Raw genomic sequence first — 27,517 nt, 5'->3', positions numbered from 1 at the left:
AGCCCCCAAATAAACTTTTTCTCCTCTAAAATTGCTCTTATCAGGTCTTTTAGTCACAGCAGTGAAAAAGCTGACTAAAACACTTTACCATTTATTTATTGATCCACTGATGTTTACTTAGTTTGATTCCATTTCTTGGCTATTCTGAATGATACTGCAGTGAGCAAGAAAGCACAGCTGTCTCCTCAACACACTGACCTCATTTCCTTTGGATATACCCAGAAGCAGGATTTCTGGATCATGTGATGGTTCAATTTTTAACTTTTTGAGGAGCTTCCATACAATTTCCCAATAGCCACACCAATTTACATCCCCACCAAAAAGGCTTTCTCTCTTCCATATCATTCCAATGCTTGTTATCTTATGCAATAAGATGAATGAAAGTATTATGTTAAAGAGGCCAAAAGGTGACACATTGTATACTTACATGAGGCAATTTATTTGGTAGCCTTTTTGATTCCAATTATATGGCAAATTGTAGTGATTTCTAGTGGCTTGTGCAGGGGAAGACACTGACTGCAAAAATGGCATGAGGCAACTTTTTGGAGTGATGGAAATATTTCATATCTTAATTGTGGCAGTGGAGTGGTGTTTACAAGATTATATACATTTGACAAAATTCATCACATCACATCCATACAGTGTGTGATAATTTTTGCATGTGTGCAAATTATTCTTCAATAAACTTGAATTAAAATCCTCCTCAGGGGCTGGGATTGTGGTTCAGTGGTAGAATGCTTGCCTAGCACGTGTGAAGAACTGGGTTCAATCCACTGTGTGTGTGTATAATATATATTACAAATAAAATTTAAAAATTATATATTTTTTATAATTTTTAAAATATATATAATTAAAAAAAATCCTTTCTCAGATGTCTTCTCATTGCAATTAGATAGATTCAAAATACTTTTTTTCTATTTGCCCTAACTCTTTGGTGTGCCTGAAAATTTCTTTCTCTAGGTATTTGAATGGCTGACTACATTTAGTTCAGAAGTCAATCTGTCAAAATCTTTTCCTCTGAGGAAAGGTTAAAATAGGTTCTTTCCTCTCCTTCAAGTCGAACTCTATCCCATTCGCTGTCTTACACAGTTAGCACTTTTGTGTCTAAAATCGTTCTTCCCTCTCCTTCAAGTCCTACTCTATCCTATTTTCCTGTTTTATGTACTTAACACTACTCAAATGGTCTTACAGGTGCATTTATTTTCATCTCCCTGCCCCCTGTCCTCATTCATCTGCAAAGGACAGTAGGGGAATGGAAACTGTCAATTGGATTCACTGCTGATTCTCCCAAAGGCATATTGTAGGCGCTGAATGAATAAATAAATAGCAGGTGACTGGATGACTAACTGAAATTTAAACCAGAATTGTAAAACACTGGCACTTCTGTTTAATTGAAGCATTATGGTGCTAAGAATGTGGATCGATGATCATAATGGAGTATGTACTTAAAACATACACATCCATCATAGGCATTTGTTAAGGTCTTTCCATGTGAATGGCACTGAGTTATATGTGGAGGTCAATTATTTTGAAGGAAACAGTCTGTCAATCATTTTCACCCAATTTTTCGAACTTTCTTTAAAGAATTTCAGGGAAAAAGTCTCTTAGTTCTAACATCTGTGAGAAGCTTGTGGAGAGTGTGAGAGTAAGTCATATTTTTCCATTTGTTAAGAGTGTTTATAGACTGTTTGATAGATTTAAGAAATTTTGAAAACATGTATTATTTTCTGTAACAAATCACAGTCAACATAGTAAAAACATATGTTGCTTTTGTAGTTGTATTTTAAAAAATAATAATATCCCCAACTCTATTTTTAGAAACATGAAGGGTGGCACTGCATTGGATATCTAAAAGTATGAGTAACTGGGCAGAAAACAATCACTCCACTGATGTTTAACCTGGTGACCATTTTGAGAAATGCTTATTAAAATATGTTACAAATGTGTGGTGTATAGTGGTTTGATATGAAGTGTCCTCTAAAAGTTTATGTGTGTGACAATGCAAGGATGTTCAGAGGTGAAATGATTAGATCATGAGAACTATAACCTAATCAGTGGATTAATCCACTGATATGGATTGACTGCATGGTAACAGTAAGCACCCTCTTCTTTTAGAATGCACCTTCTTTCTGATTGCTTTCCTCCTCCATGCCCTTCCACCGTGATGTTCTGCCTTACCTTAGGCCCAGCTGTCTACGGACTGAGACCTCTGAAACTATAAGCCAAAATGCACTTTTCATTCTCTCATTATTCTTGCCAGATCTCTGGTCATAAGAACGGAAAAGCTAACTAAAATTATATACACATATATATAGAATGTGGGGTGTGTTTGCGTATTTATATCTGGTTTAGTTTTTTTTGAGAGGCTGTGAATCAAACCTAGGTCCTTGCACATGCTAAACGTGCTTTGCCACTGAGCCATATTTCCATCTCTGAGCTTGTAGGTTTTCATATGTAAAGAAATCTGAACCCAGACTACCTATGGGAACATAAGAGCAGTTAATAAGAAACACATACACACACACACAGCAACACAGAACTGTTCTTTATGGTGGCTATGATCTAGCACTTATTCTAGTATTTTATATTTTTTTTTGTCTTTTTATATTTTATTTTTGAAGAGCTTATCAGACCAAAAAAAATCAAGGAGGAAAAACCCTCTTCATGGATTCAGCATTGTGCTTCAGGGGCCCAAATGATTCACTGCAGTGACACCTCTCCCTTCTGGACAGTAATAGTGAGGTGGAAGCAGGGGATGCAGATGTGGATGTGACAGCAGTTCACGATGCTGTTTGTCACCTCTGCTTCAGACCCTCTCATTCCCCTTCTTCTCAGAAGTGAATAACATATTCTTAGTATATACTTAGTGACAGTGAAAATCAAACATTCCTGTGAATTATGTCTTATTTAAGTAGCACCAGATCAAGTGAAGTTACAGTAATTCTGCTGCTTCACTTATTAAATGGCATAAGTTCATTAAAGTGTTCAAAGTGTCAAGTCCCAATCTTGGGACTGGGGTGTAGCTCAGTGGAAAAAAATGTTAGTATAGCATGCCTGAGACCCAGGTTTGATCCCTAGAAGCTAAAAAGTAATCCTAATCTTAAATATTTTGCTATAATTTCTATTTTCCTGTTAGCTAGAATGTCTGGAATTTAGCTGTATTTAGTGTCACTAGGAGACCAGTACATGGTTTCATTTAATAAGTAAAATGATTATTTTGTAACTGGTAGACATCATTTTCATTTCTTTCATTGTGAATGATAAAACAGTATGTACTTACTTTGTACTTCCTTTTTCATTTCCTATTTTATTTGTTTTTCAATTCCACATATACTCGATATAATAAATCTAGAGTGCCACTATATACTTTATATTGAACCCTTTCTAAGGGATGTTTTAAAGATCCTGTTGTCTAGTATTCTTTGATATAGAAATTATAGTAAAAGTAATACTTTTGTGACCCACTTCAAACAATTATCTCCTGTTTCCCGAACTCTTTTAAGTACTAAACATTATATTCTTAGCACCCCCCAAAAGACCTTGGTTTGTTAGGCCACCTCTCTGGAGTAGGTATTGCTTACTTACTTTTGCTTCTTGACTTTGACCAGAGGAGTTTTTTAAACTCTGCGGTTAGGAAGAAAACATAAAGGTTATTTGAACGTGACACAGCAGAATGAAAACCATATACAGTATCTTACTCGTTCATCTCAAAGGAGTAACTAGGGCAACAAGAGAATGAGGAACATAAGAAAAATAGGTCTTACTTGCTGTCCATTTGCAACCTGGTGGGTACCAGAGTAGAGGCTTTCAAATAAAGTAAAGTAAGTCCCACTGTGAGACACACAATAGCTAGTTTCCTGTTCTCAGGTTCAATAGTTAGAAAATGCCAAAGCTGGTATCTGAGCCAACTCTGCTCAGACTAGTGCACTACAATACCTCCACTTCAGGAGACATCTGTATGATGTACAATCACATCTTTGTACTAATATTTTTGTATCTTTTCTGGTTGGGCTAGGATTTGTGTCTTTGTTTAAATGACTCTGGTCTAGGGTTATGTTCGGTGTGTCTTAAACCATTCTTGTCTGGTGCTGTCTAATATGGGGCTGCTCTGTTCTCTATATCAAGGTCTTTATAATTAATTGCAAAAAATCATCAGTCTATTTATTGGTCTACAGTAACTAGAAATCCAGGTTATAAATATGCTGCTGACAGTCTTGTTGAAAGGATGCAGCCCTCCTGAACTTTCTTCCTGTCACCTAAAGGCCTCCAGGTATTTAGCACTCTGGGAGTAATGTAACTGAGGACTTTCAGGTCCTGAATTTCTGTTTCTGAGCTTTTTGCTTGTTGCCTTCGTGGTCAACATTCTCTTGCTTGAGGGGCTGGGGAGATTTTTTGAAGAAATAGGCAGTCCTGAACACTGGGTCAGAGCTGAAAACAAATAGTTGTCATACTTCTTAGGAAGTATCACGGGAAGTATGCAGTTAAATCCCTTGTCTGGGTAATAACAGTTCTGGTTTCTATGCTTGAATCATTTTATGTCCAAGAATCATGTCAATGTTGGTTTTAAAATATGCATGCAATCCAAACTGGTTGTCTAACATTTTTCCATTGAAAGTGTTTTTCTTAACTAAATATTTCAGCATTTCCCCTCACATAGACAACAAAAAATGAGAAATTGAAGCTTATTATGAAAATAAACATTTAGACATCATCTGAAAAATCAAGATTAAATTCAAACTGATACAGTGAATTATACTTTGCTTTTTTGACAGATCTCCAAAAATGCATTTTTGACACATTCTGTCCGTATATTCCAATTTACTAATTATAACTCAATTTAAAAATTTTTTAAAGACTGCCTGCTATCTGCTTTGTCCATGAGAGTATTCCCTAACCCTCTAACCCTAACACCCAACCCTAACCCTAACCCTAACCCCTAACCCCAAACCCTAACCCCAACCCTAAATCCTAAACCCTAACCCCCTAAACCCTAAACCCTATCCCCTAAACCCAACCTCTGACCCCTGACCCTAACCCCTAACCCTAAACCTAACAATAACCCTAACCCTAACCATAAAATCCTAACCCAAAAACCCTAACCCTAACCCAAAAACCCTAACCCAAAAACCCTAACCCTAAAACCCTCACCCGAACCCTCACCCCTAACCCCTACACCCTCAATCTAAACCCTAAAGCTAAACCTAACCCTAACCCGAAACCCCAAACCCTCACCCTCACCCTAAACCCTAAACCCAACCCCAACGCCATCCCCAACCAACCCTAAGCCTTAGCCCTAGCCCCAGCCCCTAACCCCTAGCCCTAGCCCCAACCCCAACCCTAACCCCTAACCTTAGCCCTAGCCCCAGCCCCTAACCCATAACCCCTAACCCTAACCCTAACCCACTAACACTAACACCCTAACCTTAACCCTAACCCTAACCACCCCAACCCTAACCCCAACCACCCCAACCCTAACCCTACCCCTACCCCTAACCCTAAACCCTAACAACCCTAACCCTAAACCTTAAACCCTAACCCTAAACCCTAACAACCCTAACAACCCTAACCCTAACCTGAAACCCTAACCTCTAACCCCAAACCCTAACCCTAAACCCAAACCCTAACCCCAAACCCATAACCCCTAACCCAACCCCAACCCCTAAACCCTAACCCTAAAACCTAATCCCACCCCTCACCCTCACCCTAAACTTAACCCTAACCAACCCTAACCCTAACCCTAACACTAAACCCTAAACCTAACCCTAACCACCAAAACCACCCTAACCCTAAACCCCTAACCCCAACCCTAACCCCGAACCCTAACACTAACCCTAAACACGACCCCTGACCCTAACCCCTAACACTAACCCTAACAATAACCCTAACCCTAAAACCCTAACCCTAATCCTAAAACCCTCACCCTCATCCCTCAACCCAAAACTCTAACCCCTACACCTTCACCTAAACCCTAAACCTAACCCTAACCCCAAACCCTCACCCCTCACTCTAAACCCAACCCCAACCCTAAGCCCTAGCCCCAGCCCCTAACCCCTAGCCCTAATCCCAACCTCAACCCTAACCCCTAACCCCCAACCCTAACCCCCCTAACCCTAACCACCCTAACCCTAACCCTAACCACCCTAACCCTAACCCTAACCTTAACCCTAAACCCTCACCCCCACCCTCACCCTAACCCCTAAACCCAACCCCTAACCCTAACCCTCTAACCCTAACCAACCCTAAACCCCAACCCTAACACCCTAACCCTAACCCCCACCCCCTAACCCATAACCCTTAACCCCTAACTCTAACAATTTTCTCCATTAAATTTCCTCCTGATCAATAAAGATAATTAGAAATGCAATCTCGCATAGGCTTAAGACAAAAATAAAACCAATACAATTTTATGAAAAGTCTACTTACCTCTACATAACTCTTCACAAAAGGGTCCCAAACTCCAGGAGTTTTAATCAATCCACAAATATTTACAGATGTCTTTCAGCTGTCACTGAGCATACTTTGAGTTGCTGAACTGTATGCATAATCATTTTCACCTGCCCGAAGATAAAAAATTTTTTAAAGTCATTTGGTGAAGGCCCAGAGTTCAATACCCAGCATCACAAAAAAAACAAAAAAGAGAGAGAAAAGTCGTTTAGTATTGAGAACTTCTGTTAAGACAATAGTAAACTGAGCTATTGTTAAAAGAATAATACATCATGCTCAAGTGGGATCTACTCTAGGAATGCAAGGTTGGCTTAACAACTGAAAATCTATTAATGTAAATAAAGATCTACTGATCTAAACCAAATCAGCAGACCAAAGAACAAAAACTACATGATCATCTTGTGACCATGGACAATCTAGGAACTTTCCGCAATCTGATTAAACAGTATCTATGAAAAACCCACAGTAAACATGAAATTTAATAGTGATAGACTGGATGCTTTTTTCCCTAAAATCAAGAACAAGATAAGAATGTCCCCTCTCACTATTTCTATTCATTATACTGGAGGTTTTAGCTAGGGCTTTCAGCAAATTATAGAAAAGACATCTAGACTGAAAAGGAAAACTATATTTTCTGTCTAGAAAATTCTAAAATTCCATTAAAATTTATTAGAATTAATAAATGAATTCATCAATGTTGCCAGGTACAAGATAAATACAAAAAATGAATTTACAATGAAGAAGCAAACAATGAAATTAGGAAAACAATGCCATTTGTAAAAGCATCAAAAACTAAAAATAAAAGGTGTAAGTTTTACGAAAGAGATGAAAAGTTCCATCTGAAAAGTAATATTGTTGAAACAAATTTCAAAAGATCCAAATAAATATAAAGACACCTCAGATACACAGGTTGGAAGACCACTATTGTTAAACTAGTCTACAGAGTCCTATAATTCCTATCAAAACCACAGGTAATCTTTTTGTATAAATGGACAAGCTAACTATAATTTATATGAAAATCCCAGGGACTGAGAATAGAATAAAAAATTTTTTAAAAGAACAAAGTTGGAAGATTCATACCATGACTTTACAAATTCATTACAGTAAGCAAGACAGTATGATATAGGTGTAAGGAGGAAAATACATAGATCAATGACAGAAAATTGAGTGTAAAGAAACAACACCTTCATGTTTATGGTATCTGATTTTCAAGAAGGGTACCAAGACAATTCAGTAAGAAAATACTTGTTTTCAACAACTATGTTGGCACAACTGGACATTCACATGCATAATAATTTAGTTAGATTGTTTCCTAACTCATATCACACACTAGAGTTAACTCAAAATAGATTAAAGACCTAAATGCTAGAGTTAAAATTATAAAACTCTTGTAAGTGAAAATCTTTGTGTCTTTGAAGTGGGCAATGGTTTCTTGGATATGCCATCAAAACCACAAGCAACAAAAGCAAAAGCACATAATTGGACTTCATCAAAATTAAAAAAAAATGTGTGTTTCAAAGGACATCAGCAAGAAAGTAAAAAGGCAAACTACAGAATAGGAGAAAATATCTCCTATTAAGAGACTTCTGTCTAGAACATATAAAGAACTCATGACCCAATAACTAAAAATTAATGGTTTAATAAGAGTATATGCAAAGATAAAAATTTCTCCAAAGGCATACAAATGGCTCACAGGCACATAAAAAGAGCTCAACATAATTAGTCCCTATAGAAATGCAAATTAAAATCACAGATACCATGGACTTTAGTACCCTTCCATTGATAATGGTGGTAATTTAAAATAGTGCAGCTATTTTGGAAAACAATCTAGTGCTCCTTCCAAAGGTTAAACATAGTTATATAATCCAGAAATCTCAGTCTTAGGAACATATTCAAGAAAAATAAAACTGTACATAAATATTCACAGCAATATTATTCAAAAAGTAGAAAACACCCAAATGTCTATCAATTGATAAACGTGGAATGGTTAAATGTGGTATCTCTATACAATGGCATGTTATTCAACAACAAAAAGGAATGAAATACAGTTACTTGCAACCTTAAAATCATTATGCTAAGTGAGCACATATTGTACAGATGGTTCCACTTGCATGAGATTCCAAGAATAAATAAATCTCTAAAGACAGAAAGTAGATTAGTGGTTGCCTAGAAGCTTATGGAGAAATGGAGAGTTCAGGGTTTCTTTCTGAGGTGATGAAAATGTTCCAAATTTAATTGTGGTGAAGATTACTGGGCAACTCTATAAATATATTAAAAACTATATGCTTTAAGTGGGTATATTTATGTGGCATATAAACTATATTCTCAATTTTCAATAAAGCTATTATTTTTTTAAAATATGATACCACTATACCCAATAAACTAACAGATATAAAAAAATTCTGAAATTAACAAATGTTAAGGAACATATTGACAAAAGAAAACCCTAATCAGATTACCAGTGGAATATAAATTGGCACTACTTTGGAAAGAGTTTAGCATATTATATATTGCCATGGTTTTTGTTGCCCAAAGACACACTTGATTACTGGCTTGGGCCTCAGTGTGGTACTATGAGAGATGAAAACAGTGGGGGATGGAGCTTTGTGGGAGGTCCTCAGGTCCTCAGGCCAATTCTCATGTAGCCTCCTGTGTTCTCACAAGAGGATTGTTAGAACAGAAACAGCCTGGCTCCACCCTCCTTTTCCGTGGCACTCATATTCAAGATGTGACCACTTGCTTCTACCTACTGTAGAGCCACCCAATCTTGGACACTGAATCTCCAAAACTATAAACTTAAATAAACCTTTTCTCTTTGTAAAGTTAGCTTCCTAAGGTATTTCATACAGTGACAAAGATGCATATACTTTATGACAATTCTACTCCTAGCAATGCATGCTTATGAAGGGTTAATTTCAAAGCAGCATTAAACTATAATACACTAAAGGCCATCAATAACAGAAAGAATAATTAGTGCGATAACATACATTTTTTAGCAGTAAAAATAAACTAGAGTTATATTCAACAATACAATTGTCTTAAACCAATGTTGAATAAAATATGCAAGGCCCAAAAAATAAACACAGTAAAAAAACTATATAATGCCAAGAAATTCATATATAAGCAAAACCAATTTTGTTTACCATTTAAAGAAAAGCAAGAGAATGAAAACCCTAAAAGACCTTACAATGATTTTCGTGATACAGAATGGGATGAAGTATGATCAGGAAAGCATATATAGAAAACTTTTACATTAAGGTGACAGCAATGCTGTGTTCCTTAATCTGGATAGTAGTTAGAGGAATGCAACTTTAAATTTATGCATTACAGCACTCATTTATTTCATATGTTTTTCTTGTCTACATTATATTCCATAACATTAAGGTTTAAACAGCAACAACTAGTAGAAGCACAACATAATACCACAATAAAAACAGGTGTTGATATTCTTTTCTAAGTGAACCAATATGGACTCCATATTGCTCCATACAGTATCTCACTTTCATCTCTTGTAGCCAGAGAACAAAATGTCAGTTGCATAAAAGTACTGAATCTAGTCATGAGAGTGACAGTCTAAATGTCATACTACAATTGCTTTAGTCAAATATTTGCTCAAGATTTTTCTAACCATGTGTAATAAAAAAAGTAAATAATGATTGTAAAACTCACCTAATAAATTAATATCAACAAGCCTTTTTAAAAGGAAAATTTATACCAGAAATGACAGCAAGGTTAAAATAGAGGAAAAAAGAAAATTATATCAGAAATGATAGCAAAGTTAAAAGAAATAGAAGACAAACACGTGACATCAAAAGATGGCTTAATCTAAATAAGAAGATACAGCATAAAATATACCTGAAAAAACTTAGAACAATTAAAAAGCAAGAGATGAAAAGCAAAATGACATAGGCTGAATAGGCAGCTGATATAGAAGGTTTAAAGTATTATGAATCAGGTGCCAGGGCAGGTTTCGAAGAATCTTAAAGGACAGAGGGTATGATAGATGAAGAAAATGCAAAAATGTCACAAGATTAACATTAGGGCCTTCGAGAAGAATCTTGGGAGACAAGAAGAGGTAACACAAGGAGGAGGATGGGAACCGAGATTGGTGAAATCTACATGCCTAGGGACAAAAGAAATATTACTTACTACATAAGGATAATAAGGAAATAGTGTTTATCACCTATAAGGTGATAAATACCAGGGCTAAAATTGGGATGAAGGATGTGAAAATAGAAAAGACTTAATTCTAGAGAAGCTATGGAGGAAAACTACACAAGGGAAAGAAAAGTGCAGAGAATCATGTAGCTTCAAAGAATGTATATCTGGGAGTAGAAGAGGATGATATCACTGAAGAAGGTTAAGAGAAGGGGAACTCAGCCTGAGAACTGAGTGCTCAATTTTTGGTATGGCCAGTAAATCAAAAAAATTGCATTATAACCTTTGTACAGAAATTACTTTTTATCTTGTCGTATTCTTTAAACGTTATTCTGGGGAACAATAATATGGAACAAACTAAACTCTAAACACACAAGAAGAAGAGTTTATTACATGCAATAATGGCTGCTAAAGAAAATTTATAACCTTTCTCATAAATTCAAAGACTCTCTCCTAGATCAAACTCCAACCAGCTCCTCTAAGCCTAGTCCCTCTTTGGACTATGCCCCAATCCTGGCCTACCTATAAAGACTTTAAGAAACACTATTTCTTCTTTTTTAAAAAAATATTTTTTAGTTATAGATGGATGCAATATCTTTATTTCATTTTATTTATTTTTATGTGGTGCTGAGGATTGAACCCAGTGTCTCACATGTGTGAGGCAAGTGCTCTGCCACTGAGCCACAACCCCAGCCCCAAGAAACACTAAGATAATTTCTAATGCGAGGCTATATCCCTAGGATAACATTAGGGCTCCTTAAAGGGTATACTCAAGGCTGCCTAAAGAATTTAGTTTGTTCTATCCAACACTTCTAAAGATAGGGCTCCTGACTCTCTGTGGGAGAGTATATGCCTCACTTGCATAAACCCAGTTAGTAAATCCAGATGGGTTTCACATGGACTACCCTTCTTTAGAATTTTTCACTTTTCTTACTCTACTCAAGGCACTGTCATCCCCCCGACTTTTCTATTTAAGATACTGAATCGCCTCTATACAAACTGCAATGGAGCTTAGCTCTTAACCTACTGAATGTGTTTTCACCACTGAGATCCAGCTGTTTACCTGTGACCAAAATTTTAAAAATCATTAAAATGGTCATGAATTTAGCAATGAATCATCTCATTTATGACCTAGAAGTTTTATGATATATCAGAAATATCATAAAGGATGATCAAGAATTTATCTGAATGAAGTCAGTAGATAGATTACTACATTACTCCTTAAGATCCCTTCTGCTCTTCAGTCTCTTCACCATAAGAAAATAATTTATTCATATTCACTCACCAAGCTTTGACAATTCAGCTTTCTTTTTGGACCACGTATAATACTGCAAAAGCCCTTTGTAGGCCTGAACAAGGTTGATTAATATTTCCTGGGAAGACGATTTTTCACCATATCTCCATGTCTCTGCCTGACTTAGATTTCTGTTTGCATCCTCAAGCATTCCATGATGCATAAGGTACAATGCATGCTGTAAGGAGATCTGCACCAGTAATAAGAAAAAGCCCACTGTCACTGAAGTCATTAAGATAACCATTACTCAAAAAACACAGTAAATATATGATGGACTAAGTCCTTGATTGGATATGAAAGATAAGACACTGTCCCTGTCATCAACAATTTCAACCTAACAAAGAAGACAGACAGATGAAATGACACTATGTAAATGAAAGCTAAATTATGTAAACTTACAAAGAGAAGACAGTACAATAGTGAAAAAAACAACAATAAAAGGGGTTTTGAAGACAGTGACCTGGCTCATATGCCAATTAAATGCTAAATAAATCTGAATAACTAATTCGTCCTTTTGTCTGACCTGTTTTATGAGGCAATTCTTAATCCTTCAGAAGGGTGTTGTTAGGGTTAAATGAGATTTAATATTAATTTAAAAAATTAAATGAGATTTAACTTTTGCATACTACTAATTCCTAGTTTGGGCTACAGTAGACAACCAATAATATAACTATTTTAAATATATTAAATCAGCTCAAAAGAAAACACCTTAACAGGGAGTGTTGGAGAATGATGTCAATTCCAATGGAAAGGAAAGTGCATGCTTCCACTTATCTAAAACATCTAGAATGGGCATATTCATAAAAACAGAAAAGATATTAGAGACTGTCAGTAGCATGGGGAGGAGGAGAAAATGGGAAACTATTGCTTAATAAATATAAAGATTCTATTTGGAGTGATGGAAATGTTTTAGAAATAGTGGTGATAGTTTACAACATGGTGAATATAGTTAATACCACAGAACTGTATACTTACAATGGTTAAGATAGCATGGTCCATTATATACAATCACAATTTAAAATTCCAGAAAACAGGAAAAGTAAAAACAAAACAAAATTTAAAACTAGCTACAAAGTAAATATTTTAGGCTTTGCATGGCACATGACTTCTTCATAATTACTCATTTTCATTAAAAAACACCTATTGACAATATGGAAATGAATGTGTGTGGCTGTATTCCAGTAAAACCTTATGGCCTTGAAAAATAATTAAAAGCAAATTATAAAATTTTATTGAAAAGTGTTCTGTTAGTTAAAGAGACAGAGAGAGACAGAGAGAGAGAGAGAGAGAGAAAGAAATAGAGATAGAGAGAGAGATAATCTTGGAAATGTCTCAGCCCTTTTGGTAATACTTTTAATAAAACATTAACTTGGAGACAAGGTTCAATGCAAATAGGAATTAAAATGTTTTTACACATTCAAATTCCCCACTTGTTTCGCTTTTTCCAAAAATACCAACTCAGCACAAATAACTTGGGTAAACAGTAGAAGCACAACTTCAACATCTGATGTACTGGTTTTGGCAACCAGAGATAAACAAAGAGGAGGTATTTCCCATCAGACAACATGGAAGGTGATCAGAAACTAAGGAATGGCTGGCACAACACTGCTTTCTTTCTTATTTATCCCAGTATCTTACCCTTTCTTCATTATTGTTTACTTTACACTGATACAAACAATTCAGAAAACAATATGAACACTGGAAATATAAGTTCACAAAGTCTATATTCTTACCTTTACATAATTCAGGACACCAATATTTTTCATCCGGTCAGCAAAGGTATTGAAAGTCTCCACATTACTTTTGGGGTGATAAAAGAGAATTTCACTTCCAAGCCTCCAAATAACCTGTCAAAGCAGAAATTATTACCCAATGTAAAGTCCAACCCTGCTTTTATTCTATTTTTCCTGTAAGTTTTGTTTTTCTGGTTACATATAAAAACAACCTAAAATTCCTTTCCCTAGATATCATAATTGTCTGTTATCGTACTTTACCCAGTAAAAATAACGTTAGATCTCACATGACCAAATCTTTTCAATACTAGTTTTTAAATTCCAGGTAAGTATAACAGTGCCATTATTAGATTAGCAGTCTAAAAGAGGAAGAGGCAGTTAAGATATTATTAAGTATAAAACTTAATTAGTATAGGAAGAATAAGTCAGAAACTAGGTTTTGGTAATATTGGCTTCTTAACTGGTCTCAACCTCATCTTTATTCTCAGCAAAATGAGTGCAACAGACTAGTTTCTTAAGATCTTATCAATATTGAGTATATTTATTCCAATATTTACAACACAAATTTAAGAACTTTCATCAAATATAAACAAATTTTAATAAAAAATATTTTCTTTTCAGATCACCAATCCTGGTGAAAGAACTTGGGAGTTCTTTTTTCATGGAAGCAAATGTCTATTTCTCTTACCCCCATTTAAAGTACTTCAACCATACCAACTTTAAAGTGAACTTCAAAGTCAATTATTTCTAGAAGGCACACATTGGTTGTTTGGTACAATAACTTCATATTTCCAATTAAAAAAAAAAAACAACACAAGGGCTGGGGATGTAGCTCAAGCGGTAGCGCGCTCGCCTGGCATGCGTGCAGCCCAGGTTTGATCCTCAGCACCACATACCAACAAAGATGTTGTGTCTGCCAAGAACTAAAAAATAAATATTAAAAAATTAAAAATTCTCTCTCTCTCTCTCTCTCTCCTCTCTCCGCCCCCCCTCCTCTCTCTTAAAAAAATAATAAAAATAAATAAAAAAACCAACACAACAGGGCTGGGGCTACAGCTCAGTGGTAGAGCGCTTGCCTTCCATGCATGATGCACAGGGTTCAATCTTCAGCACCACATAAAAAATAAACAAATAAAGGCATTCTGTCCATCTGCAACTACAAAAAAAAAAAAAAATCACGACTTCATTGTAGAATATCAAAAGTAGCAATTGAGGAGCTTAAAGAAACTTGTAGAGGGCTGGGGAGTAGCACAGTGGTAAAAGCATGCCTAGCAAGGCAGGTACTAGGTTTCATCCCCAGCACCACCAAAACAAAAACTTAAAGATTATCCATTATCTATAGTTATCTACAGTTGTTCTTAAACCCAGTCATAAGAATTACCTGGGGCACCTATTAAAAATAAATATTCTAAGCCACCATGCCCATAATCCCAGCAACTTGGGATGCTGAGGCAGGAGATCATGAGTTCAAAGCCAGCCTCAGCCATTTGGCAAGGCCCTAAGCAACTTAGTGAGACCTTGTCTCAAAATAAAACATAAAAATGGCTAAGCCAGTGGTTAAAAGCCCCAGGAGTACAGTACCAAAAATAAATATACATACGCACATATGTATATATATGTGTATGTGTGTGTGTGTGTGTGTGTGTGTATATATAGAGAGAGCGCGCGTGCATGCGATAGATAGACAGGGTTTCACTAAGTTGCTGAGGTTGGTCTTGAACTTGCAATCCTCCTGTCTCAGCCTTGAGCTGCTTGGGATTTCAGCTGTACTCCACAGTGACTGATGGAATCTGTATTTTCAATACACGCCCTAGGTAGTTCAAAAGGATTCAAACAAGTATCTGGAAGCCACTCATTTAATTTCTTCATTTTATAAAACAAAATCTGGACAAAAGAGAGGTATATAATGCCTCTCTGTAATGTAAATCATTACTAATGATTTACAGATATATGTAACTTTAGTCCCTAAATTAAAATTTGTCAATAATTATATTTTCTTTTTACACACACACACACACACACACACACACACACACACACACACACACACCCCAAGTAGCATGTATGTGCTATTTGGTATTTTTGGTTTTGGCTCCATTAGATTGATGCACTGGTTACTATATTAGTAAAAGCACCTGAAATAGTCAAGTAAAGTTATTTGTGGAGAAACTGCTTTTTACTCAACAAATTTAGCAGTATATGCCAGGCACCATTTCAGGCACTGTTTTACCCCTTCCCTCAGAAATGTACATTTGATATGGAGAGACACACAAGACACAAGAAAAATAATTATATTGACAAATATTACTGGAAAAGTGTGAGAAGGACATGGAGTTCAAGAATGCCAGTACAAAGTAGGAATAAGAAAGCAAGAAATGCAGTTGTAATTTTAAATAATCAAGGTAGACCTCACAGAAGTCACAGAAAAGTGGTCATACAGAAGGGCAGACATGATGATAGCTGAAGAAAGATCTTTCCAAGTAAAATAAATAAATGAATAAGGTAAAGATTGAGGCAGAATATGCCTGGCTTATTCTAATAAGAGCAAGGCTAGTAAGACTGGAAAAGAAAATACAGGTGAGCAAGTAACAGGAAATGAGATTAAGAAAAGAAAAGGTCAAATGGGAATGGGTGAGCACATCACACAGGAACCCTGATTACAGTGTTTTCAGCAGAGGAGTGAATGAGGTCTTAAAGTTTTAAAAGGTTCACTCTACATCATTAGACATTAGGAAAACAAAAATCATTTTAAAACCACGATAAGATATCACTTTAAAACCACCAGGATGAATAAAATCAAAGAGAGACAACAAGTCACAGGTGTAGAGAAGCTGGAACTCTCAAATATTACTGATGGAAATATAAAATGGTGGAGTCACTTTTGAAAACAGTCTGGTAGTTTCTTGAGAAGTTAAATACAATTACCACATGATCTAAATTTCTACTCTAGGAATATGCCCAAGAAAAATCAAAACAAACATCCACATACAAACACTTGTGCATGAATATTTATAGAAGAATTATTCACAATAACCAAAAAGTATAATCGACCCAAATGTCTAACAAACTGATGAATGGATATATAAAATGTGGTATGTCCATATAAAATATTTGCCAATAAAAAGGAAAAAGCACGAATACTTTTACTACAACATAAATGAATCTTGAAAACATTTTACAGAGTAAAAGAAATCATTCACAAATGACCGTTACATTATAAGATTCCATTTATATAAAATGTCCACCATAGAAAATAGTAGATTAGTAGCTTCCAGGGGCTATGAGTCAGTAGAGAAGCAATGAGGAAAGACTGCAAATAGGTACAGGTTTTTTTTTTGTAGAAGATGAAAATATCCTAAATTTAAATTGTGGCTAATGTTTGCACAACTCTGTGAAAATATTTAAAATATTAAATTGTACAAGTCAGTGAATTGTATGGTGTGCTAATGTCTCCATAAAGCTATTTTAAAAAAAGACAAAAAGAACACTCTGGTTGGAGAAAAAAACTTTCAAGTTTTGTTGAACGAGAGTACAAAACAGGTGCACAACCTGTGGAGTAAGTGGGAATTAAAATGATTTCTAATAAAAAAAAAAAAAGAATTAACACCTTTGTAGATGAAAGGTGTTGAGGGTTCCAGCTTCTCTACACCCTTGCCTTAGTGTCTCTTTTTGATTTTAGTCATCCTGGTGGTTTTAAAGTGATATCTTATCGTGGTTTTAAAATTTTTGTTTTCCTAATGTCTAATGATACAGAGTGAACCTTTTAAAACCTTAAGTCCTCATTCACTCCTCTGCTAAAAAACACTGTAATCAGGGTTCCTGTGTGATGTGCTCACCCATTCCCATTTGATCTTTTCTTAACCTCATCTACAAAGGTGTTAATTTTACCCTATACAGAGGGTAAAATAATACAAGGTAAGAAGGAATTATTATTGGAATGAATGAATACTGGGGAATTTGAGAATGCACAACTCAAGACTATTTTTAGTATTGATATAATTTCTACATCCAACATTACTTTTAGCAGCTTTTAGTAAATTCAGTTTGAAATCCCCCTAAAGCTTTGTGAATGGAGCTAGAGGCAAAATCTTTCAGAAATCTGCTGTTTCTTTCAGCAGACTCACACTTTGTTTACCTCTGGTGCAGCATGCTTTTTGTAGGTGTCTGAATCTTTCAAGGTCTGCAAATAGCTGTACATATACTCCGTAGCTTGCTGCCACTCGTGCTTCAGAAGGGCTTCTTGGATAAAATTTAAACAAGCACTTGTTGTCTGAGCAAAATCTTTCTTCTTTTTCCCTCCAGTCACTGTAAAGATGAAGGATAAGGGTCACCCAGTGACTCCAATTCAACTATTACAAAAACTTAAGTTCTGATAAATAGAACAGTAGGTATTACTTGACCCAGTCCATCCCCAAGTATCAAAGTCAACTTCATTTGAAACAAACTCTTACACACATACTGATTTTTAGCAAATTTCTAAAAATCTAAATTACATTCTTGGGCTACTACAATCACCAGATCCTTCAAATCTCATTCAATCATCCTTTCGTCTTGGCATTAAGCAATTTTTTGAACAAAAGAGTAGAAAACAAGTACACAACCCATGGAGGAAATGAGGAGAATCTCTCAATAAGATCCCCCAAAGCACAAGCCCTGGTAATTAGATAGGTAAAAATCACCAGTCACCCTATGCAAGCACAGTCTTTATTATCCACCAATATTCTGAAAATTCCAAATAAACTTGTTTATTTTTACAGTACTAGGGATTGAACCAGGAGTATTCTACCACTGCTGAGCAGTTATAGTCTTTCCTTCTTTCTTTCTTTTTTTTTTTTTTTTTTTTTGTTAGACAAGTCTTGCTAATTTACTTGCCTAGGCTGAATCTCAAACTTGCCCTCCTCTTGCCTCAGCTCCTAACTATCTGAGAATACAGGCATGTGCCACCTCACCTAGCTGGGCTTTTATATTTTAAGTACGAATTTCCCAGTAACACAATGATATTAAAGCACACGAAATTAAAACAGCTATAGACATTAGCATTTGTATCCCTTAAGTATTAGCAATTCCTTAAAGGATATCTGGACTTAGTTAACAACCTCATTATATAAGTGACTGGTTACTATGCTTTCCTTCCTATACAACTACCAGACCCCTCTAGGCTAGCAGTCTTCTAGCTGGGTACCCTTAGCCCTGCAAATACAATAGACCAATAGGTCCTCTTAAAGCAAAGATCCTCTTAAAGCAATCAATTTGCAGATTCTACCTCCTTGTATATTGTTTCCTGAAATTAATCTCCTAGAGTGCTATGCCCATAATCAAGGTCTCACAATCAAAATCATTACATATTACCTGAAGGTATTTTCAACACATGATGAAAACTGAATGATTCTAATATTTACTTTTGCAAGTCAAGTGATTCCCAATTTTTTTATCAAAACTGTAGAATGTTCTAATAATTTTAAATAGAACATGTAATTTTTTGTGAGTAACTCATGAGTCGAAGATCTGATACTTGCTTAACTAAACTCCATTCTACTTCCTATGTGACTAAAGTTTCTCAGAGTTTACATTCATTAAAATATAGAATTAATGCCAGATGTTTTCTCATTCTAAAGTTAACATTCCTAATGATACGTGAAGTAACTGGGCTAAGATTAAAAAATTAAAATTTACTTGAATACTTAAAACACATATCTCAACCCACAAGAAATTTTAAAACTTAAAAAATTTATAGGACGTTAAAATTAAGTGCAAATACAGACATACTTTTACTGCAAAATGTACTACAAAAACAGGAACAATACAAAATTTCCATTTATAAAAAGTTTTTTCATTGAATGTTTTAAGGTTGGCAATGGAAGGACATTACATCTCTGCTATTTAGATTCTACCAGATCTACTTTTTAAAGTAATTTAATTTAATGTAATTAAAACACCATCATGTGCTGGAAATTTATCTCTTGCAACTGATAAACTTTTTAGAAGACAAATTTTAAAATTTTTAAATTGTGCAAAGTAGGACACAGTTTAAAAAAAAGAAATATGACAGTGGAAAAGGTCAAAGACTATATTGATCTAGGTACATATAAATCACTAATAAGGTACATATAAATCACCTTGGGATCTTGAGCCTGGCTACTGGATGTGGTTCTGAAACTAGCAACACTAGAATCACCTAGAAGCTAATTAGAAATGCAGACTACAATGCCCCATCCAGATCTCCAAATCAGAGACTTCATTTAACAACATCTATACTCAAGCTGTTTAATCAGCAACAATCCCTGGCAACTAGCCCAGAAAACTAACAAAACACACTTTCCTTGAAATATTCTTTGTTCATCTAAAAGAATATTATACTCAGGTTAAGTTCCCTTCATCTCAGTGGTTAGAAGTGAATGCTCTAAAATCAGATACACATGATTCCTAATAGCAATACTTAAGAGTATAAGTTTGAGAAACTCAGTTTCTTCATACTAAAATGCCTAGCACATAAATTTACTGAGGATTAACTGAGATCATCAAATAAAAAGAGTAAAATTTTTTTTTAATGGGAGCTAAACTTTAGGATTCTTCATTGAAATAACTCATACCTATTCCAAACTGAGAATATTAATTACTTTTTATCTTAATCTAAAAATTTCTGGATTGTACAGAAAAACAGCCACCTTTTCATCTGATTAATATCACTTGTCCAGCAAGATTCATTGCAGTGATATGTCGGGTGGCAAACTAAACAAGAAAGACAAACGCCAAAGTGAATTTGGAATTAATCCTAGGATCCAAGGAATCACTGCCAAAGGGGAAAGAAGGCTGGGATAAGAAAGACATTTTGATGCAATAAAGAAAGTGTTGATTCAAACGTATTCCTGGGGCTATACCACCCAACATGGCAATGTACAAATAACTGATTCTTGTATATATCTTTAAGGAATGTATCCTATAGAAAATTTTGCTTGTATTTACATTAGATAAAAATGAGGGAAAATATTATTTTTTTGAAAGCTATGTGCTTCTCAAAAGAAGAGACTATATCTTTTTCATGTATAAGTCCCCAATATTTAGACTTATATATTAGATATTAGTGCTCAGAAAGCACTGCTGAAAAAAAATGTGGCTGCAACATAATATAGACTGTATATTAATTCAAAAGAAAAGGATTCCAGAACAAAAAAGAATATTTCTTATGATTCCCTTTCTGCTTATAGTCAGAACAAGAAAACAACTTATATATTCTTAAAAACTAAACCAGCATGGTTCATTTTGTATACATATTGAATCTACTACTTCCTTGCACTAAAGTTAAAATGGTTCTGTTATTTTACTTACCTACAGTTTCTAAATGCTTCTGAAGCCAAGGAAAATACATTCCTGTACCAATGAGCACAGATGTTTCCACCTGGTCATCCTCTGAAATGGTCTTTGTCAATTCTTCACTGAAATCACTCATACCTATTACAAACTGAGAATATCAGTTACTTTTGGTATATCTTAATCCACAAGTTTCTGAATTGTACAGAAAAACAGCCAATAATAAATATGACTTGAGCAGCAAGATCCATTGCATTGTAGGTTTTTTTAAATTATATATATATATTTTAGTTGTAGATGGACACAATACCTTTATTAATTTATTTATTTTTATGTGATGCTAAGGATTGAACCCAGTGCCTCACACATGCTAAGCAAGCACTCTACCCATTTAACAACTCCAACCTGCAACTGGCAGTTCTTTTAAAGTAAAGAATAAATTTGCCAAGGCCTGTAATCTGTTCAGCTCACTAGGCTAAAGCCAGGTGGATCACAGTTCAGAGCTAACCTCAGCAACTTAGCAGGGCCCTACGCAACTCAGTAAGACCCTGTCTCTAAATAAAATACAAAATAAGGCTGGGGGAAGTGGCTCAGTGGTTAAGTGCCCCTGGGTTCAACACCTGGTACCCCCCCACACACACCCAAAAAGCATTTAATTATGTCAGAAGCAGCCAAAATAAATAATCCATTACTCAACTATTACTATGTTCCAAGCACATAGATATTTCCCCTTAATTTTAAAAAATTCAAGCCTAGAGAAAGAAACAACAAAATGCAAATAACAAATACAGTACAAATAGTAGTAGCTAATATTTATTGGATCTTTACTACATACCTGGTCTATTATTTAATTTGGGGCTAGGGATGTAACTCAGTGGTAAAGTGCCTGACTAGTGTGCATGAGGCCCTGGGTTCTATCCCTCCCACACAGCATCACACACACTCACACTACATACTAATTGTTTTCTTCCACATTATGTTGAAAAAAACTAAGGGAGTGAAATTATGAAACTTGTCCAAGGTCACATACACACACACACAAAATGAGGACAAGGAAATTCAGAGAACACAAAACTACTAGGCATGACTAGAACTAGGACAAGGGATAGGTAGGAGGCAATGATATCTCAGGTGGCAAACGAAACTAGAAATACAAATGCCAAAGCGAGTTTGGAATTAATCCTCAAGAGGCTCAGTGTCTTTCTCCCTCATTTCCCACATCGACCCAAGCATTAAAGCTTCTGATCCTACCTCCTAGAATTTCTACAATATTTCCTCTTCTCTGGAATTCTACAACACCCTGAAATTGTGTTAATCACTGCATTAGCTTTCTAACTAGTTACCCTGCCTAAAATACTGCTTTTCCACATTACTACCAGAATTAAATCCTTTAAAGTCAATTTCCGTGGTTAAACACCTGAGTTTGAAATAATATGTGACTCTGAATGCGACCCAGAATGTACTTTGAGGAGTTATAACACAAATTCTCTTTTCAAATCCTCAAAAACAAGAATCAGTAACACATGGTTGCCACAGTAACCAAAGCTTCTCCAGCTGGCTCTCATTTCCCAGAACCCAAAGTTTTAGAGCATAAGGGGAAAAAACTCGCAAGGAAAACACGGGTAAATCCAAGCACACCCTTTTTGTCTTCTTCTAAACAAGTAAGCTCCCAATTATACTCGCAGCACTTACCCACCTACTGCCGGAGCTCCGCAGGAAACCGCCTCCACTCCAGAAGAAAGCTCTCACCGGAAATTGTTAGCGTGCGCTTGCTCTGAGCATGCCCCAAAACCTGCCTTGGGAGCATGCGCAAAACCTAGCCCCTCCCCAACTCCTCCTTTGAAGGTTGGAACGAAGTTGCCCGCCCCTTGAGCCGGTACCGGCTAACCGAAATGAACCAGGAACTGACTATAGGCTGCTGCCTTCCCATTTGTTTGGCCAGAGATTTGCATCATTCTGTCCCATCCAGAAGGTGTAAGATTTCCATTGCAAATAGAGATTGTGGAGAGGGGACGGCGGCTGGACTAGGGGAGTAAGATGTCACTTTACTTGGTGGTCCTTTGGATTTTGCTTCGCTTTCTGACGGAGTGGTGGTGCACACCTGTAATTCCAGTGGCTCAGGAGGCTGAGGTAGGAGGATTTTGTCAGTTCTACCTTTGGTTAAACAATCCCTGCGAAAGGAAACCACATAAGCAGTAATAAATACCTAGAGCAAAGGACTCATCAGGTTATGTAAAGCCAAATCATAGAATAAGGAGAAATAACAAAGAATTTTTATTTAAAACCATTAAGTTTATTACACAGTTAACTAAAACACACAGTGCATCTGTTTCTACCTGATGGATCATCTCCTTTTATCCTGAAGAGGTTCTTTTAGCATTGTTAATAGTAGAGATCTATTGGTATTGAATTTTCTTACTTTTTATTTATTTTAAAATGTCTATTCTGCTTTCAGTTTTGAAGAGATTTATCCTGGATTAGCAGTTTTTGTCTTCTAGCACCTTAAACCTTTCCATTAACTTTAACCTCTCATTTCTGATAAGAAGTCAGCTATCATTTTAGTCATTTTTACCAATGCATAACACACCACTTTTTTCTAATTGCCTTCAAGACCTTTTTCCTTCTAATTGATCATTTACAGTTGACTCTGATGCATCTAGATGTGATTTGCTTTGTAACTAACCTTAGTATTCACTGAGTTTCCTAAATCTGTTAACCTTTTTTGTTAATTTGGAATAATTTTAGCCATCATTGTCTTAAAATATTTTTTTCTGTACAATTTATGCCTCTATTCTTCTAGAAATGTAATTATATGTATGTTAGGTCACTTTGTACTGATAGTAACCAAGTCTCTATTTTTTTCTTTCTGATTTTTAGACCAGATAATTTTTATTGGTCTATCTCCAAGTTAATTTTTTGCTGTTTTTGCACTATACAATCTGATGATAGATTTGTTTCATGAATTTTTCGTTTCAAATACTATACTTTTTATTTCTTTTAAAAGAAATTTTTCATTTATATGTTGACACCCATATCTACTTATCATTATGATTAAGCTTTTCTTTAACTCCCTGAAATTAGTTATAAAAACTATTTAAATTTTTTCTGCTAATCCTAACATCTGGGTCAGCTCAAGGAACTTTTTTTATATGTGATATTTTCTCTTGTGGTTCTCATTTTTCTATCTTCTTTGCATTCTGGCAAAATTTAATGATATTCTACATGCCTATAATCCCAGCGACTCAGGAGGCTAAGGCAGGAGGATCAAGAGTTCAAAGTTAGCCTCCGCAACTAAGGGATGCACTTAGCAACTCAATGAGGCCCTGTATCTAAATAAAATGCAAAAAAGGGCTGAGGTTGTGGAGATGGTTAAGCACCCCTGGGTTCAATCCCTGGTACCAAAAAAAATTTTTTAATTATATTCTGGTCATTTATAGATGATACATCATAGGAAGTCTAGATTATGTTTTCTTCCTATAAAGGATATTCTGTTTTATGTGTCATACAGGCTAATTACTGGTGAATTGTTTTGATCATATTAGATTTGGTATTATTATTATTATTATTATTATTATTATTATTATTATTATTATTATTATTATTTGGTTCCAGAGATTGAACTCAGGGTACTCAATTACTGAGCCACATCCCCAGACCTATTTTGTATTTTATTGAGAGACAGGGTCTTGCTGAGCTGCTTTAGCACCTCTATTTACTAAGGCTGGCTTTGAGCTCGTGATCCTCTTGCTTCATCCACCTTAGTCACTGGGATTATAGGCATATTCCACCGTGCCTCACTAGGTTTGGTATTTTTCTTTATTTCCATATTTCATGGTGCATTATACTTGTTCATAATGGTGGGATTTGTTGTTATGTTTTCATACATATGTACAATACAGTGATAAAACTTAGCCAATATCATTCTCGAGTATTTCTCTTTTACCTGCTTTCCTCTCTCCCCTGATCCCTTTCCTCTATTCTACTGATCTCCCTTTGATTGTCCTCAGATTCCTTTCAAAAACACACACCTTTCTTTTCCTTTTTCCTTTCTGGCTGCCTCATACATTTTCAGCATGAATCAATTTTGGTTTGAAATTTAGGTCTACCATTTTCCCTTTACTCTTTTGTGTGTGGTTCTTTTTGCTAAGGCTTATTTATGAACTCTTAATTAAGTACCTGATATATTAGTGAAGCTGCTGCAACCTGACTCTGCTGGAAACCTAATTTCTTCCAACATTGCCATTTAGCATCATCTTCAGTCTCCTTTATAGCAGTCAAACTCTGCTAAGCCTTAAAGAGTCTCATCTGGTACATTCATATCAAAAATAAATTTCCTCCAGGCTTTTAGTATTCTCTCTCTCTAACACACACATAATCACATTGCACCCACCATAAATAGCTCAGACATTCTTGTCCACAAAATTCCAACCACTATGATAATCTTGCACTTTGATAATTTTCTCCTTAACTCAGTATGACCACCATCTTACTTGAGCTTCATCTCTCTGAAATTAATACCTGAAAATGTTTAGTTTTTCTAGTTTTATACTTTTTTGTGTCAGGAAAACAAATCTCGTACAGTAGAACTATAACAGTTTCAAGTAAAAGTACTAAATTACTTATATCCTTGCCCATCAATAGTGGTAGAGGCACTTAGGTGAACTTACATAGAAACTGCAACATCTTACATACTCAACAACAATTTCATTGCCCATGGAACCCAAAATTAATTGAAAGAGTAAACCCCAAAATGGATATCTGAAAAATAAACTGGTCAAAATTAGTAAAGCAATCAGAGTTAAATAATCATATATTTTACCAATAGCACTAGCTTAAAAGTATGGGTCTACAATAACTAGAAAAATACAAGTTAATGGCTAGAGTCATAAAAGTTTCTATTATGATAGGCAGTCTCTTATGATGCTTTAATATTATATGATGGTTGTGAAATGATTACAAACTAATAACGAACATAATCTATTTGCAGGTTAAAATGTTCTTCCCTGTATTATCTACAAAGTATAGATACACCTCAAAATGCCCTGGAAAAGAAATTTCTTAAGTCTCATCAAAATGAACTGCCAGGTTTTTTCCTACATTTGACATGACACAGTGCCAAGATTTCTAGTCCTGAATACACACTTTCTATAGGGAAGAGACATATATCTTGGCAATTAATAGATCATTTATCTCATTTCATACAGCCAATTTTAGTCGTAAGAAAAGAAATGTTTATGTATTCATTCTGCTGACTTTAGTCTATAATCTAATCAGGGATCAACAAACTTTTCCTGAAAAGAGACTGATAATAAACATATTAGACTTTGTAGGCAAGTCTTAATTGCCACTCAAATGCCAGTGTAGCACAAAAACAGCCTAGACTATGGGTAAATAATATAAGCTTCTGTGTTCTAATAAAACTTTGTTTACAAAAGCAAGTGTCATTGTTGGACACCGTGGTGTGCTCCAACAGTCACAACTACTCAGAAAGCTGAGGCAGGAAGATTACTTGAGCCTAGGAGTTCAGGCCAGCCTGGGAAATAAGAAAGAAAGAGAGAGAGAGAGGAGAGAGGGGGGGGGAGGGAGGGAGGGAAGGAAGGAGGGAAGGGAGAGAGAGAGAGAGGAATGAATGAAAGAAAGAAAGAAAGAAAGAGAAAAAAGGAATAAAGAGAACAATTTAAAAAAACAGTGTCAGGCTTACAGCTATGATTTGCTCATCACTGTTCCAGAGTATTAATGTTATGCTCACAATAGATGTTTGGCTAGGCTGTATACATACATACATACATACATACATATATACATGAAAGCAATTTTGTTCTTTTGTTTGCTTTCTTTTATTTTTTCCATTTTTTTTGTTGATACATTATAGTCGTAAATCATGGCAGTATTTGTCGTTACATATTTCCACATGCATAATATAACACTACAGTTTGGCCAATATCATTCCCCAGTATTTTCCCTTCACTCCTCCCTCTCCTGGTCCCTTTCCTACACTCTACTGATCTCCATTTGATTTTCACTTTTTTTTTCCTTTTTCCTCTCTTGCTTCCACATCCGAGAGAAAACATAGGCTCCCTTGATCTTATGAGTTTAGCTTATTTTGTGTAACAGAATGTTCTCAAGTTTCATCCGTTTTCCAGCAAATGACATAATTCACCTTTATGGCTGAATAAAGCTCCATTGTGTGTATATACCACATTTTCTTTATTTATTTATCCTTGATAAGCACCTAGTTTGGTTCCATAGTTTGGCAACTGTGAATTGTGCTGCTATAAACATGGGTATGCATGTACTACTCTAGTATTATGACTTTAATTCTTTAGGATAAACATTGAGTAGTTGTATAGCTGGGTTATATGGTGGTTTCCTGCCTAGTCTTTTAAGGAACCTCCATACTGATTTCAATAGTGGTTATATTCATTTACAATCCTATCAACAGAGAAAAAAAGTCTCCCTTCTTCTCCACATTCTCTCTAGCATTTATTATTGTTCATATTCTTTTTTTTTTAAGTAGTTGGACACAATACCTTTATTTTTATTTATTTATTTTTAATGTGGTGCTGAGGATCGAACCCAG

The 27,517-nt window shown here is 35.4% G+C and overlaps 2 protein-coding genes across 14 annotated transcripts in view; one reads left to right on the top strand and one right to left on the bottom strand.

Annotated features, from left to right (window-relative positions):
• The window catches only part of LOC120892872 (TATA box-binding protein-associated factor RNA polymerase I subunit A-like), a 42,831-nt gene extending 20,062 nt beyond the window's left edge, over positions 1-22,769 (bottom strand). For 10 of the 11 annotated variants that reach the window (XM_078043126.1, XM_078043124.1, XM_078043128.1 and 7 more), the window contains exons 1-7: positions 22,630-22,769; positions 20,956-21,088; positions 17,765-17,934; positions 13,630-13,743; positions 11,888-12,086; positions 6,424-6,554; positions 3,586-3,624 (exon numbers count right to left, since the gene is read on the bottom strand). In XM_078043126.1, coding sequence (XP_077899252.1) covers positions 6,499-6,554; positions 11,888-12,086; positions 13,630-13,743; positions 17,765-17,934; positions 20,956-21,076 — 660 coding nt within the window. In that variant the 5' untranslated portion in view covers positions 21,077-21,088; positions 22,630-22,769 and the 3' untranslated portion in view covers positions 3,586-3,624; positions 6,424-6,498. The remainder of the gene's footprint in view (positions 1-3,585; positions 3,625-6,423; positions 6,555-11,887; positions 12,087-13,629; positions 13,744-17,764; positions 17,935-20,955; positions 21,089-22,629) is intronic. The other variant, XM_078043129.1, reaches the window with a different exon arrangement.
• Positions 22,770-22,928: 159 nt separating this feature from the next.
• Positions 22,929-27,517, top strand: part of LOC144376238 (transport and Golgi organization protein 1 homolog) — a 43,890-nt gene continuing 39,301 nt past the window's right edge. For all 3 annotated transcript variants that reach the window (XM_078043120.1, XM_078043119.1, XM_078043121.1), the window contains exon 1: positions 22,929-23,067. In XM_078043120.1, coding sequence (XP_077899246.1) covers positions 22,975-23,067 — 93 coding nt within the window. In that variant the 5' untranslated portion in view covers positions 22,929-22,974. The remainder of the gene's footprint in view (positions 23,068-27,517) is intronic.

The sequence above is a fragment of the Ictidomys tridecemlineatus genome, chromosome 3, assembly GCF_052094955.1.
Source record: "Ictidomys tridecemlineatus isolate mIctTri1 chromosome 3, mIctTri1.hap1, whole genome shotgun sequence".
In the NCBI taxonomy this organism is placed as follows: domain Eukaryota; kingdom Metazoa; phylum Chordata; class Mammalia; order Rodentia; family Sciuridae; genus Ictidomys; species Ictidomys tridecemlineatus.
Note: the sequence above shows the minus strand (reverse complement) of the source record. Positions and strands in the feature narration are given on the sequence as shown.